Here is a 13,683-nt window from a genome sequence, read left to right as displayed (position 1 = left end):
AGAAGATTACCTTACTCCAGTCCTCTATGGTCCAATCCTTATGGTAAATCCATCAAAATGGCTCTCCTTTGCTTCGCATTGATGAAAGGCTTTTTTCTAGCTTTACATGATTGGAGCCCTGCTTCTAGGACCCTTTTATGAACTGTTCTTGCCGTGCACTTCACCCCAGCTGCCATTTGCCATTCCTTTTGTAGGTCACTTGATGTCATCCTGCGGTTGCTGAGTGACATTAAGATGACGGTCATCCCGGTCAGTGGATAGTCATTTTTGTCCTCTGCCGGTCTGTAGCTTTATTGTCCCCAATGTCTGCTGCTTGACCTTGTTGTAATGGACTGCCGTCTTAGAAATTTTAAGGATGGAGGCAACATGACGCTCACTGTGTCCCTCTGCTAGTAAAGCCAGAATTAAGCCCTTCTTTTCCTTACTCAAGACTTTTCTTTTCAACTCCTTTGGCATGGTTTTAAAATTTATTTTTCGTTCCTGTTACTTCCGGGATATTGCTAGAACCTTGTTTAGCCATCCAGCTTGCCCTATTGCAAGAGGATTGTGAACACCACAGCAGTGTTTTTTTTATACTTTCCTTCGTTAAATACGATTTGGTTCAGGTGATCACCTAATCAGAAGCACATTAAGTAGAATGAGGTGACCTCTGGTTGAAATTCAACTGACACTGGAATGGAATGGCTGTCAGACATGTAGAGAAGGTGATTTTCATAAATCTGTGCGGTGGTCTCTAAATTTCTGCCAGAGCTGTATGTACTAAAAAGTGGAAAACATTACTGATCTGTCTGACAAGATGATGAGGTATGTGGTCCTGGTGCCCCAACATACATTGGGGCAAGGGGTTTTTGTTTTTTTCCTCCAACAAATTGGCGCTTGTGCAGTAGCATCTATGGGCATCTGCAGCTCTTCTTACGACTAACTCGCCTGCGACACACGCATAACATTGCTGCAGTCCGGCAAGTCTAAAAGAGAATCCGCGGTTGCTGTAAAGTAGGAGGTGGTTCGCCGGACTCATGTCTGTCAGCCACATATTACAGATCTGGTTGTAGGACCGGATACTTTTGAATTAATTTGCACCATCTCTAGCATTGAGTAATCCACTACAAACAAATGTACACTTGTCCCATGTTTTTAGGGACAAGTTAAGTCAATATGGTGTGAGGCTAAACACCAGACATGACAGGGTCACAAGCTCGTCTGCAAATTAATGAGACTAGTGCATGCTGCAATTTCGCCCCCCTCAAACTAGTGGTCAGTGTACAATAATGCCACCTTCTAAATCCATGGTCTCACCTAGTGTTGCAATGGTGGCCACAGCTGAGCCAGTATGCTAGAGGTCAGTGCCAGATAGCTGTTATAAAGCCACATAAGGGTTTGTAGTGCTCTATGGAGGAAGTCCAACAGTTATGGCCGTTATAAGGGTAGACGGTGGGTATAAAATGTAGCAAACGTTATCAGTTTGTGCAACGAGTCGTATGTTGTACACAGAATGGTACAATGCCGGAGGGGGGAGGAGTGTCAGATTTCGATTCCCTTTCAGTCATCCATGTGAACATTTAGGAAACCTCTCGTTGGCATTATTTACCTTGGATTTCTGTCACTAGGGCAAGTCATCTTTGTTTCAACTGATGATGCCTTTAAAAAATAATTAACCGGCTTAAGTGAGAGTCTTTGTCGTACAGGAGCAGTGTTTTCATGTTACCGGCAGTTCATGTAAGGATCTGCCTTGATTGACAGGGCCCCTTCCACATATAAGGCTGTGTATCGGAGTAGCTACAGCAGAGACCAGGCATAGAGCGAGGACCCGGCGGCTCCAAGGTCTGCTCACTCCTAATATTATTCGCTCATTAAATACCTTTTATTTCCAGGCATTTTAAGTGATTTATTTTATGTTGTTTTTTTTTTCTATTTAACCCTAATTTTTTTTATTTTACTGATTTGCTATGATATAAATATAGGTAGAAATGTTATCCTATAAATTGTGTATCCTGCACTAATGCCACTAGTGCAAGTGCTGTAAAGTTTTTTTTTTTTTTTTTTTTCCTCTGCTTCACGATCGCGTTAAATATTTACTTAAAGGGACATTTTGGTAGTTTATACGTGGGGAATTTTTTTCCATAAATGGATAATTAATTCCCCATCTGCGATATGTTCTTAACCAGTATTTTGGACTCTAGTTATTAAGAGTAACATTCATTATGTATTTGGGTTCCCACAGTGAGTATTTGGTGCGTTTTTTCCTCTGCAGATTTTCTGCAGCAATTAGGCTATTTGCATTGTTTATTTTTAATTTTTTTGCAATCACCTTTGATCACTTTTTTATTTGTAACTTATGTTTTTAATAAAAGTCTTTACTTTTGGAAACTTACTGTTAGTTGGCTTTGATAAGACTTGTCATGTGCTGACTACATGGGTTTTTTATGCGTTTTTTGCTTCTTTTTTTAAATCTGTGTATTCTCTGCATCTCATTCATTTTTATATGCATGTATTTGGGGCTAAAAATCATTTTTGCGATTTTTGTTTTGGTAAAAAATGGTAATCAAATTATTTAGTGGAAAAAGATTTTTATGTCTGAAAAAATAGTGACTATTCTGAAAAAAAAAATCACATTAGTCCAGGAAAAAATACACAATTACAATTTTGCGCAAAAAAAAAAGCCTTTAGCAAAAATGTAAAGTATGAACATAGCCTTAGACGGTAATCTGTGCAACATTTTTAATGAATCCTGATTCAAGAAATTATTATTTTAGCCAAAGCTACGTGCATATAAGGAAGCAAAATAAATTCCCAAAGGCGCAAATTTTTCAATCAAATATCTGGTATGTTTAGCCTGTGTTCATAGAGATCTTCTCCAAAAATCCTCCTCAAAAAAGTAAAAAAAAAAAAAGCCTCCAGAAATTTCACACAAAAAGGAGCATTTCCTGAAACTGTATCTTGAAGAGCTCGTGTGAACATGGCCTTAGACCAGGTGAATTTTCCATGACCTCAGTCACTAGACCAATTATTAGTCTAACTTCAGGCCATTTATTTGCGCTAAGGGGGGGTGGTCTGGAGCATTTTTAAACTTTACAAATCTCAGCCTTTCCTTTTTCTCTATACTTTGGAAAAGTCTATTTAAAAAAACTCAACAACTCTCTTTTATGGAGCAAATTAATAATGTGTCTAATTTGATTTGTCCCCACTCCTCCCTCTCCCCAAAAAATGCAATTAACTCCAGGTTTTTGGGCACCCACAATAGTAAATATAGAAGGTATAATATATGAAATCTGCTCCACAATATTTAGTAAAACTTTATTTACATGGTGGGTGACCATATAGTGGACTTTAATTAGGTCCTCGTATTTCATCTACCACATAGAATAGTAGTAGGTGCCGCTTGGCCTCGATGGAGGGTTAAAGAGGCTCTTTGGGCACAGTATCTATGGTGAAACTTTTTAATTACCTTTTTAATGAAATGTAATAATTGTGATTTTTCGCAGACATGGACTCCCACAGCGTGACCCTGATTTCCTTGAATCTTCTGATATTAAGTGGCTGCTGGAACACGCACGCCGTCTCCAACATCAGCCTGAGAACCTTCATCGGCTGCGCTGTGCGAGAATTCACCTTTTTGGCAAATAAACCCGGATGTAAGGGTTTACGTGTCACCACTGATGCCTGCTGGGGGCGCTGTGAGACTTGGGAGGTACCTTATTCCCTTCGATTGCTCCCTTTTTATTTTTTTTGTTCTTTTCACTTCCGTTCTAGAAAGTAAAATATTTTTACTTTGCTCACCGAAAACGACAAAATCTTTCAAAATAACACTTCTAAAAGGTTAAAGAATAGTAATGAGCGAGTGTACTCGTTGCTCGGGTTTTCCTGCGCACGCTCGGGTGGTCTCCGAGTATTTGTTAGTGCTCGGAGATCTAGTTTTCCTTGCCGCAGCTGTATGATCTGTGGCTATTAGACAGCCTGAATATATGTGGGGATTCCCTAGCAAACAGGCAACCCCCACATGTACTCAGGCTGGGTAGCAGCCGTAAATCATGCAGCTGCGTCAACAAAAACTAAATCTCCGAGCACTAACAAATACTCGAAGATCACTTGAGCGTGCGCGGGAAAACCCGAGCAACGAGTATGCTCGCTCATCACTATTAAAGAACAATGATTTTGGATCTCTGTAATGGTTACATTGCTGTCACATGGGGGTCTGGTGATGCCAATGTCTTCTCTAGGGAGATCACACATGATGTTTTCCATGCAGTCTTTTCCATTTTTTTTTATCTGGGTTTGACTCAGCCAAAAGCAAATAGAAGAGAAGGTTTTGTACTTCTACTTCCTCCTTGTTCTGTTCCGGGTGTAGAGGTACAGTTTTTTTTTCACCAAAGTTCATGCAAAACTTGAAAAAGGAGCAATCGTCTCACTTGTTCAAGTGCACAGCGAAACAATCCAGTAATGGCAACAGTCCAAACAATAGCCAGAACTCACATCATCTTAAAAGAATAGCTTTATTGATCCAGTAGTATAAAAGGCATGAAAAATGGTTGAATAAAACAGCACAAAAATTAAAAAGGCAGAAAAGAATTATGGAATCTGCTGTGCTCCCAGGCAACTTGTTTCAGACCTGCGTGGTCCTTTTGGCAAGCCAACAAAGGACCATGCAGGTCTGAAACATGTTGCCTGGGAGCATAGCAGATTCCGTAATTCTTTTCTGCCTTTTTAATATTTTGTGCAGTTGTGTTCAACCACAGTTGGTGCCGTTTATACTATATCCAAAACTACATGTGTTTTTAGCAGAGCAAACTATAGGGAATAAATTACACGTTTTTAGTGGTGACACTGAAATACATCATAAACATACAGTATATGATGCTATCAGTTTGGGTCAGGCCAGGAATTGCCTAATTCAGACATACAGGATTCACATGTGCAGCACCCCAGGGTCCTGGTCGTTGCAGTAATATCATTCTCCTCTAGGGGGGGGAGTGATGTTACGTATGAAGGCAATAAAGGAGATCACTTTACCAGGTATCACAAACCATGCAACACACTTCACACTCCAGTCCACCAGGGGGAGCCATGCTCCTATTTATTAGTTATTATTAACTGGTGGTCTGGATAGGAAGTTGGGCAGAAGCTGGCTGGGCTTCACCCAGTGAGCTGCTATCTGAGCTCCGCTCAGGTAGTTGGTCCCTGACGGGTGGGATCCTGTCCGAGGCCTAGACAGAAGGCCACGGAGCTGCGACTGCCTACCGATGCGGCAGCATCCTAAGAAAGAGACAAGACCAGCGAATTGTATTGTAGAGGGTGAGAAACAAAGTCATAACAAAAGGAGAGGAAACCAGAAGGAGTTCTGCCCTATACAGGCTGCCTCCTTCTGAGGTGCAGGATCTGGTAGCCGGAACACCGAGGGAGCAATCGTCTCCATGCCTTGCTCCAGAGACCGGCAGGACAGCTAATTCCATATTACCTGACCGACCTATACCCAGGAGGCACGGTGGCAACTTGTGGGGGCTGGGGCGTGCTAGAGTCCCTGTAAAAAGCCTCAGGCCACCAGTCATATGGGTTTGTTCCTATCCATCTGGGGGACAAAGAGAAATATAAAATCGACAACAGTTGTGAGGACCTTGCCGAGAAGCTTAGCAGTAAGGTACCACAACACTCAGGTGCTAGAGGAAGGCTACTAATTTCCACCTGGATAAGGGGACTCTAGATTTGCCTTCAGACCGGCCGGACTCTGCCTGCCATGTGATTTGGTGCTCTGCACTGTGGATACTGAAGCCTTCAGTAAAAGGTAAAGAGACTGCAACCTTGTGTCCTCGTTCTTCACTGCGCCTCACACCATCCACCATCTATCCATCTGGGAAGCCCTGGGGACATACTTCACCTGTGGGAAGGTATACCATCTAGCTGCCATAACATCACCCCAGTGGACCCCTAAGCAGCGTAGGTCACCCTGACCGAATACCACAGTTGGCGTCACGAACATTTCCTCTTTAAAGACCTTTTCCTTTTACAACGGACCTCCAGAGGGCCACGGACCGGGTCAGCCACCGTGACATCCCCCTTGAGAACTGAAGGACCCGGTACCGAGTAACCCCTAGCCCTTGGGGACGCTCCACATGCTTGTTCTATCCATGGTTTTCACAGAGAGATCATAGACCCATTAGAACCTGTTCTCATGTCCCCATGTTTTTTTAGGTCATTTTAGCCACAAAAAATATGGGGACATGTCAGATTTTGAGCCAATGCATTGATAAAATCTCACTTTTTCAACTTTATGGCATTGGGAGGAACTTGGAAGCACATGGAGAAATGTGCTTCCAAGTGGCTCAGTGGGTTGCAGTGTTTTGCTTTCCTGGGGTCTTGGGTTCAAATCCCACCAAGGACAACATCTGCAAGGAGTTTGTATGTTCTCCCTGTGTTTGGGCTGTGGGAGGAAACCCATGCAAGACATGTTGATAGTGAATTTACTGCCCCTATTTCTGTGGTAGCCCCATTCAGAAGCAATCTGGCAATTTCAGCAGCCCATGTGTAGTTCTTTTTTTTAATAGAGAATATATGATCTCTGTAATTTATCCTGATTTAAAGTTTTTCACTTTATTTACTACACTTACACTTGCAGTCGTACTCCGATTGATTTTCACATAAAACGTTAGTCTTTGTCCAAGATGTGACTTCAATGTTTCTTGCTGGAAAGTCTTTCCTCGTCAAAGAGTGACTTTCCAGCAAGATACATTAAGGGTATGTGTCCACGTGCAGGAAACGCTGCGTGTCTGACGCTGCATAGAGCCGCAGCGTCAGACACGCAGCGTCCAGATGTTACAGCATAGTGGAGGGGATTTAATGAAATCCCGTCTCCACTATGCGTGGTAACACGCATCCAGCGGCCCTGCGACTCCGGACATGCTGCGCGTCTTTTCAGATCGCAGCATGTCCGTATATCTTGCAGCGACGCTGCGTCGCCGCAAGATATAGCACAGGGCCCTATGGTGGGGAGCGATGATGCCAGATGTGTGCTGTGAACACATCCGGCATCATCGCGTCCCAGAAAGGGGGCGGGGCTTACCGAAGAGCGGCTAAGCCGCTCCGGCGATACCACCGGCCATCCTGAAAGTGGACACATACCCTAAGGGTCACGTGTAACTTTACGGCGTGGTCACGGTGTAGCCTTGGCCTGAAAGTCAATTTGCTTCTCAGTACAAGTTTCTCAGTAACAGTTTAGTAGAAAACAAAGCCATTTTAATTTAAAGGGGTTCTTTAGACTCTGATCACACGGCAGCATTGTTGTAAATGGAGCTGAGCTGCAGTGCCACCCAGAATCTGCAGACAGGAGTGACGCTGTTTTTTTTTTTTGTTGCTTTTTTTGAGTAAAGCAAATCCAGGATGGTTCAGTTCAGACAGGCGCTGCATTTCACATGCTGTCATGTCTGCAAACTTTTTTTTTTTTTGTCCGCAAGTGACGCGACCCAAAAATATACGTAATTATGTTTTTGTTTTTAAAAATAAGATTTTTCTGATTCCTTAGATTCTTCTGGATATAAGATACCGTATGCTTTATTACTACCTATGAATATCTCTATTTTCTTCTTACAGAAGCCTATCCTTGACCCTCCGCTCATAGACGCTTACCACAGAGTCTGCACCTACAATGAGACCAGGCTGGTCACAGTGAAATTACCCAACTGCATCCCCAATGTGGACCCCTTCTTCACATACCCCGTGGCCATCAGATGTGACTGCGGCGTCTGCTCCACTGCGACTACAGAGTGTGAGACCCTGTGAGGAGCCCCCAGAGGCTACAGGATTGTCTTTTTATACTTGTTTTATAGATTTATGTGCAGTAAAACTGACAGCGCCTCCTATAGGTAAATATAGTGTATGTACATAGACATGGGGAGCTGCCCAGCTATATATTCAGTGATGCCATAAAGCCCTGAGATGTTCCAAAGATTTTCTTGTCAAGTTTATTCTAATATACTTTATACCAATTCCTCACATTTTCAATATCTCCAATTGCTTTCAGTAAATGTAAGCAAGAATATTTTTCAGAGGCAGAAAAAAACCCTTTTTGATGTAAAGGGGATGTGTCGCATGTCTTGTGAGACAACCCCTCTAAATGGGTTAAGTCATAAATAGATGAGGGTCTCACCTTTCCCAGTTGTGGCTCACATCTGCCCGCCAGTGGGTGGAGAGGTGGCAGCTGACCATATGCCGCTTCTGTCCATATATTGCTATGGGTCTTCTGAATCCAGATGGGGGGGGGGGGGGGGGGGTACATCTGCTCATTGTGTACAGAACTCCTAAAGAAATGAGCCAGACACGTGCGCGGCCCCCACGTCTCCTCTCCCTGGTGGTCAGACTGTGTACAGATTGGGGGACCTCCTTTGTAGTGACTACTTCCTATTAAACACTTGTATTCTATGGCTATGTTATATATTGTTCCTTTAAATGTTATGTAAAAGTAGGAACTTCCTTATATTTCGAGTACCAAGTTACCGTTTTTGGGAAGATCTAGGTGACCGTCATCACCACATCCATTGTGATTTTCCAGCCTCCCAATGTGAAATCTGCCTTTTGTTCTATTTTCTTAAAGGGAACCTGTCACCTGAATTTGGCGGGACTGGTTTTGGGTCATATGGGCGGAGTTTTCGGGTGTTTGATTCACCCTTTCCTTACCCGCTGGCTGCATGCTGGCTGCAATATTGGATTGAAGTTCATTCTCTGTCCTCCATAGTACACGCCTGCACTAGGCAAGATTGCTTTGCGCAGGCGTGTACTATGGAGGACAGAGAATGAACTTCAATCCAATATTGCAGCCAGCATGCAGCCAGCGGGTAAGGAAAGGGTGAATCAAACACCCGAAAACTCCGCCCATATGACCCAAAACCAGTCCCGCCAAATTCAGGTGACAGAGTCCCTTTAATATAAATCCCTGTTGCCTGTGTGTTGTAGTCCAGTGGGCGGTCCTATTAAGTGATACTTTAACTAAGAACCCGCCCACTGGACTCCTAAGCCCAGAAGAAGCAGGGATTACAGTGAGAAAATACAAGTTATACTGCATTTTTTTCCCCAACAAACCCAAATATCCACCTGTTCAATATCTTCTGCTGGCAGATATGTGTAATGTGACAAGTTCCCTTTAAAGTAACAATTATGGTTCATCCAGTTTTCCCTAAAAATCAGCAGACTTCAGCATTAAATTGTGGTCCCCCCCATCCTTTGGCAAAGTAGGGTGCCAGCCCATTACATATAAGGTATATAAATATATTTATGAGCTTTCCTATTAATGTTACAGACATCATGATAATCTTCTGATTAAATGTATTTTATGTACAAATATTTGGACTGTTATTATATTTCCCAATTTTAAGATTTTTTTTTTTAATTTTTTTTTTTTTTACACCATAAAGTCACATTCCCTTGATTTTACTCTCTGGGGTGACACCAGACCTTTCATCAGATGCCTCAGAATTTATGACTATACCGTGAGAATTTATACCTGGATTTTGAAGCAGATTTTGCTTCAACACCCGCTTATGAATGAGCTTCCTACAAAAAAAAAAAATATATATATATATTTTTTTTTTTTTTTAAATTTACCAGCACCATGTTTTTGATGTAGATTTTGGAGCAGAATCTGATTCAAGTCATATGAAAAAGGTGTGTGACCTCAGTTAGCGGCATCATGCGGCAAAGTACTGCAACAAACAAGCATGTCATTAAAAAAAATCAGCCAGTTCTGACTTTTTGCAGCTTGCTGGTTTTGCTAAATTCCGGGTCACAATGCGACCCCACTCACCTGCCCTATACTGTGGCGTAGTAGTGAAATCCAGTGATTTCTGTCATCCTTAAAGGAAGGACCCTTCTTTGGCGCTTAGTCCATTAGGAGCCAGTTCAGACTACTGACTGTCCAAAGGCTGTGAAAAATTCTCCACAGAAGAGTGCACGTACCCTTAGGGTATGTTTCCAATTTCGGGAAACGCTGCGTGTTTGACGCTGCATAGAGACGCAGCGTCCAGATGTTACAGCATAGTGGAGGGGATTTCATGAAATCCCGTCTCTACTGTGTGTGGAGACGGGATTTCACGCATCTGGCGGCCCTGCGTTTCCGGACATGCGGCGCGTCTTTTTAGATAGCAGCATGTCCGTTTACCTTGTGGCGACGCTGTGCCGCCGCAAGGTATAACACTGGGCCCTATGTGTGGGGTGCGATGATTCCGGATGTGTGCAATGAACACATACTGTCATGATCCAGTTCTGAGATTATGTTCAGCTCTCTTGTCTCTGGACTGGTCATGTGGGAGTTAATCCTCTCTGCCTCACCCTGGAGCTGGCTGTGCTATTTAAGTCCTCTGCAGCCTGGGGGCCAGTGTCAGCTATAAGTTCATCCTGCACTGTTTGAGCTCCTGACCTGGATCCCTGTGCTAAGTGTTCCTCTTTGCCTCTGACTGACTGCACCCGTTTGTTACTTGTTCTGACCTTTGGCCTGTACCCCGACTCTGTCTTACGCCTCACGTTTTGGTTACCACGTTCCCGGTAGGTTCTGACATCTTGCTTGCCCCCGACGATTCTCTGCTCGCCCCTTCTGTACCGCGCTGCTATCTCCGTGTATGACCTTGGCTTGTTTCATGTCCCTTTCATTACCTGTGACACCTGTGTTGTTGTTCAGTGTAGCTGTGCTGTGTGTGCAGCCTCCTTTCCTTATCCAGCACCCCCTGGTGGAGATTGCTCCATACTGCACTGCAGCAGCACATCACACATCCGGCATCATCACGTCCCCAGAAGGGGGTGGAACGATTTTGCCGCTCCGTCCAAACCGCCGACCATCCTGAATGTGGACACGTACCCTTAGTGTTCCCCCTGCCGTTTTAAGTCTACAACTCCCATCATGCCCTTAGATCTGCAGGCTGTCAATGGTATGATGGGAGTTCTAGTTCTGTGGCTAGTGGAAAAAGCCATGATCAGGGAACATTGCTGTAACTTCTAGGTCTAGAGAGGGATAAGAGGAGAGTCTGTCAGCACAAAATGACTGTTCAAACCAAGCACAGGTGCATGGTGCACCCTTGGTGTGGCCAAACTGCTCAGTTCATCTTTCCACCTCCATGTTTTACACCCATCTCTGCTCTTCTCAGCCGGAGCTGTCAATCAAGGAAGAGAAGGGTAAAGGTAGGTGTGCTGAACCGATTGGGTGCACCAACCGCCTGGGCTTGGTTTGATCAGTCATTTTGAAAACCTTTTCGCCATTGTGGTCCCAGATTTTGAAATCATCAATAACAAATGTTGGACATGTTGGTTTGTGGGTTTTATTATATATAGTAAAGTCAACTAAAATGTAGAAAACAGAATCAGAAGCAGTTTCCAGTCTGCTATCCGTGAGACGTATTTCTCTCTCCTCGGCGCTAGTGGAAACAGTCATCATGTAGGCCCCAGAGAGCGGGCACCTTGGCACTGACCTTAGTGTTAATGACAGATCTCTTGCTTTTATCTACAGCTCAGAGAAGGTTCGCCATTTATCCTTCCAGATGTGAAGTCTTTACATTGGTAGTGGCGCACCCTGTCGCATACATACTGAGGGTGTCCATTAGAAGAGAAGGCACATATGGTATATGGAGGCGCGTCACAGTGTGAGGGGATGGGAAGGTGAGATACAGAGAGTTACATGTTGCATTATGGAGGCGTCACAGATCTAGGGCTCCATGCCCGACAGGAGAAGGTATTTTCTCTGGTCATATCCTCCATGTTGCTTTGTTCGCGGGCCGAGTGCTCTCATCTGTCCACACTCTGCGGTTTAGCTCTGCACAATAAACACCATCCGACCTGTAGGAATGAGCTCAGACAATTGTGCAGGAGTTGCGACACTTCCCGCAGCCTTTCTTCTTCTTCTTTGGGTGGAACACGGTGAGGATGGCTTCGTCAAACACGTTCTTGAGCCCTTTTTGAGTCAGCGCTGAACACTCCAGGTAGCATTGTGCGCCGATCTGTCGAAAAACACAAAGACGCGCACACTCAGCACATGATGCCATTCTGTTGGACCTGCTACGCACCGTTATGTCCTGCTGGTCAAGGCCAGGTCCAAGCCATCTCCAGATACGGTGCTGCGGCACGGTCATATCATTACCACCATGGTTAATGCTCTGATGTCTAGGGAGCTGCTGTCAGCATGGATAGGACTTCAAGGGAAGCTTTAGAAAAATTTTGATGTAGGATGGGTCATAAATGCATGACCGATAGCACTATGACATTTGGGAATCCCACAGATCAAGACTAGTGATGAGCGATCATGCTGGGATAAGGTGTTATCAGAGTATGCTCAGGTGCTGACACAGAATCTCCGCCGTGCTCGAATAATATGTTCGAGTCTCCGCAGCTGCACGTCTCACAGCTGTTTGACAGCCGCATCTCAGGCAGAGATTGCCTAACAAACAGGTAACCTCTGCATATGTTGCGGCTGCATAGCAACCGCGGGGACTCAAACATATTTTTGAGGCATGACAAAGCCACTCAATGAGCACCCGAGCATGCTCACTCATTACTAATTTAGGGGGGGAAAAAAAGGTCTGAGGGTGAAGGGCCAGTCTATTGTTTCTCCAGATCCCATACACAAGTGGTACCACATCTGTCGGTATGGAGAAATGCCAGGATATAGTCAGTAAGAAAAACTTTTTCACGTCCCCCTCTCTGATTGATGTGCAAATATTCGGTGGGGGAGATATATATATATATATATATATATATATATATATATATATATATATATATATATATATATATATATATATATATATATATATATATATATATATATATATATATATATATACACACAGTGGGGCAAAAAAGTATTTAGTCAGTCAGCAATAGTGCAAGTTCCACCACTTAAAAAGATGAGTGGCGTCTGTAATTTACATCATAGGTAGACCTCAACTATGGGAGACAAACTGAGAAAAAAAAATCCAGAAAATCACATTGTCTGTTTTTTTTATCATTTTTTTTGCATATTATGGTGGAAAATAAGTATTTGGTCAGAAACAAACAATTAAGATTTCTGGCTCTCACAGACCTGTAACTTCTTCTTTAAGAGTCTCCACTTTCCTCCACTCATTACCTGTAGTAATGGCACCTATTTAAACTTGTTATCAGTATAAAAAGACACCTGTGCACACCCTCAAACAGTCTGACTCCAAACTCCACTATGGTGAAGACCAAAGAGCTGTCAAAGGACACCAGAAACAAAATTGTAGCCCTGCACCAGGCTGGGAAGACTGAATCTGCAATAGCCAACCAGCTTGGAGTGAAGAAATCAACAGTGGGAGCAATAATTAGAAATTGGAAGACATACAAGACCACTGATAATCTCCCTCGATCTGGGGCTCCACGCAAAATCCCACCCGTGGGGTCAGAATGATCACAAGAACGGTGAGCAAAAATCCCAGAACCACGCGGGGGGACCTAGTGAATGAACTGCAGAGAGCTGGGACCAATGTAACAAGGCCTACCATAAGTAACACACTACGCCACCATGGACTCAGATCCTGCAGTGCCAGACGTGTCCCACTGCTTAAGCCAGTACATGTCCGGGCCCGTCTGAAGTTTGCTAGAGAGCATTTGGATGATCCAGAGGAGTTTTGGGAGAATGTCCTATGGTCTGATGAAACCAAACTGGAACTGTTTGGTAGAAACACAACTTGTCGTGTTTGG

The 13,683-nt window shown here is 43.7% G+C and overlaps 2 protein-coding genes across 3 annotated transcripts in view; one reads left to right on the top strand and one right to left on the bottom strand.

Moving 5' to 3' along the window:
* Nucleotides 1-1,792: 1,792 nt before the first annotated feature.
* On the top strand, nt 1,793-7,767 carry GPHB5 (glycoprotein hormone subunit beta 5). Its single transcript, XM_069745636.1, has 3 exons — nt 1,793-1,821; nt 3,483-3,688; nt 7,579-7,767. The coding sequence occupies exons 2-3, from the start codon at nt 3,485-3,487 to the stop codon at nt 7,765-7,767; spliced, it is 393 nt and encodes a 130-aa protein (XP_069601737.1). The 5' UTR covers nt 1,793-1,821; nt 3,483-3,484.
* Nucleotides 7,768-11,265: 3,498 nt separating this feature from the next.
* Nucleotides 11,266-13,683, bottom strand: part of RHOJ (ras homolog family member J) — a 64,644-nt gene continuing 62,226 nt past the window's right edge. For both annotated transcript variants that reach the window (XM_069733814.1, XM_069733824.1), the window contains exon 5: nt 11,266-11,963. In XM_069733814.1, the coding sequence (XP_069589915.1) occupies nt 11,817-11,963 (147 nt within the window). In that variant the 3' untranslated portion in view covers nt 11,266-11,816. The remainder of the gene's footprint in view (nt 11,964-13,683) is intronic.

The sequence above is a fragment of the Ranitomeya imitator genome, chromosome 1 (genome assembly GCF_032444005.1).
Source record: "Ranitomeya imitator isolate aRanImi1 chromosome 1, aRanImi1.pri, whole genome shotgun sequence".
NCBI lineage: Eukaryota > Metazoa > Chordata > Amphibia > Anura > Dendrobatidae > Ranitomeya > Ranitomeya imitator.
This window is presented reverse-complemented; position numbering and strand designations above follow the sequence as displayed.

Coding starts and splice junctions, on each gene's coding strand:
- GPHB5 (XM_069745636.1), top strand. CDS start 3,485: ATGGACTCCCACAGCGTGACCCTGATTTCCTTGAATCTTCTGATATTA. Junction 3,689..7,578: donor GGCGCTGTGAGACTTGGGAG/GTACCTTATTCC, acceptor TTCTTCTTACAG/AAGCCTATCCTTGACCCTCC.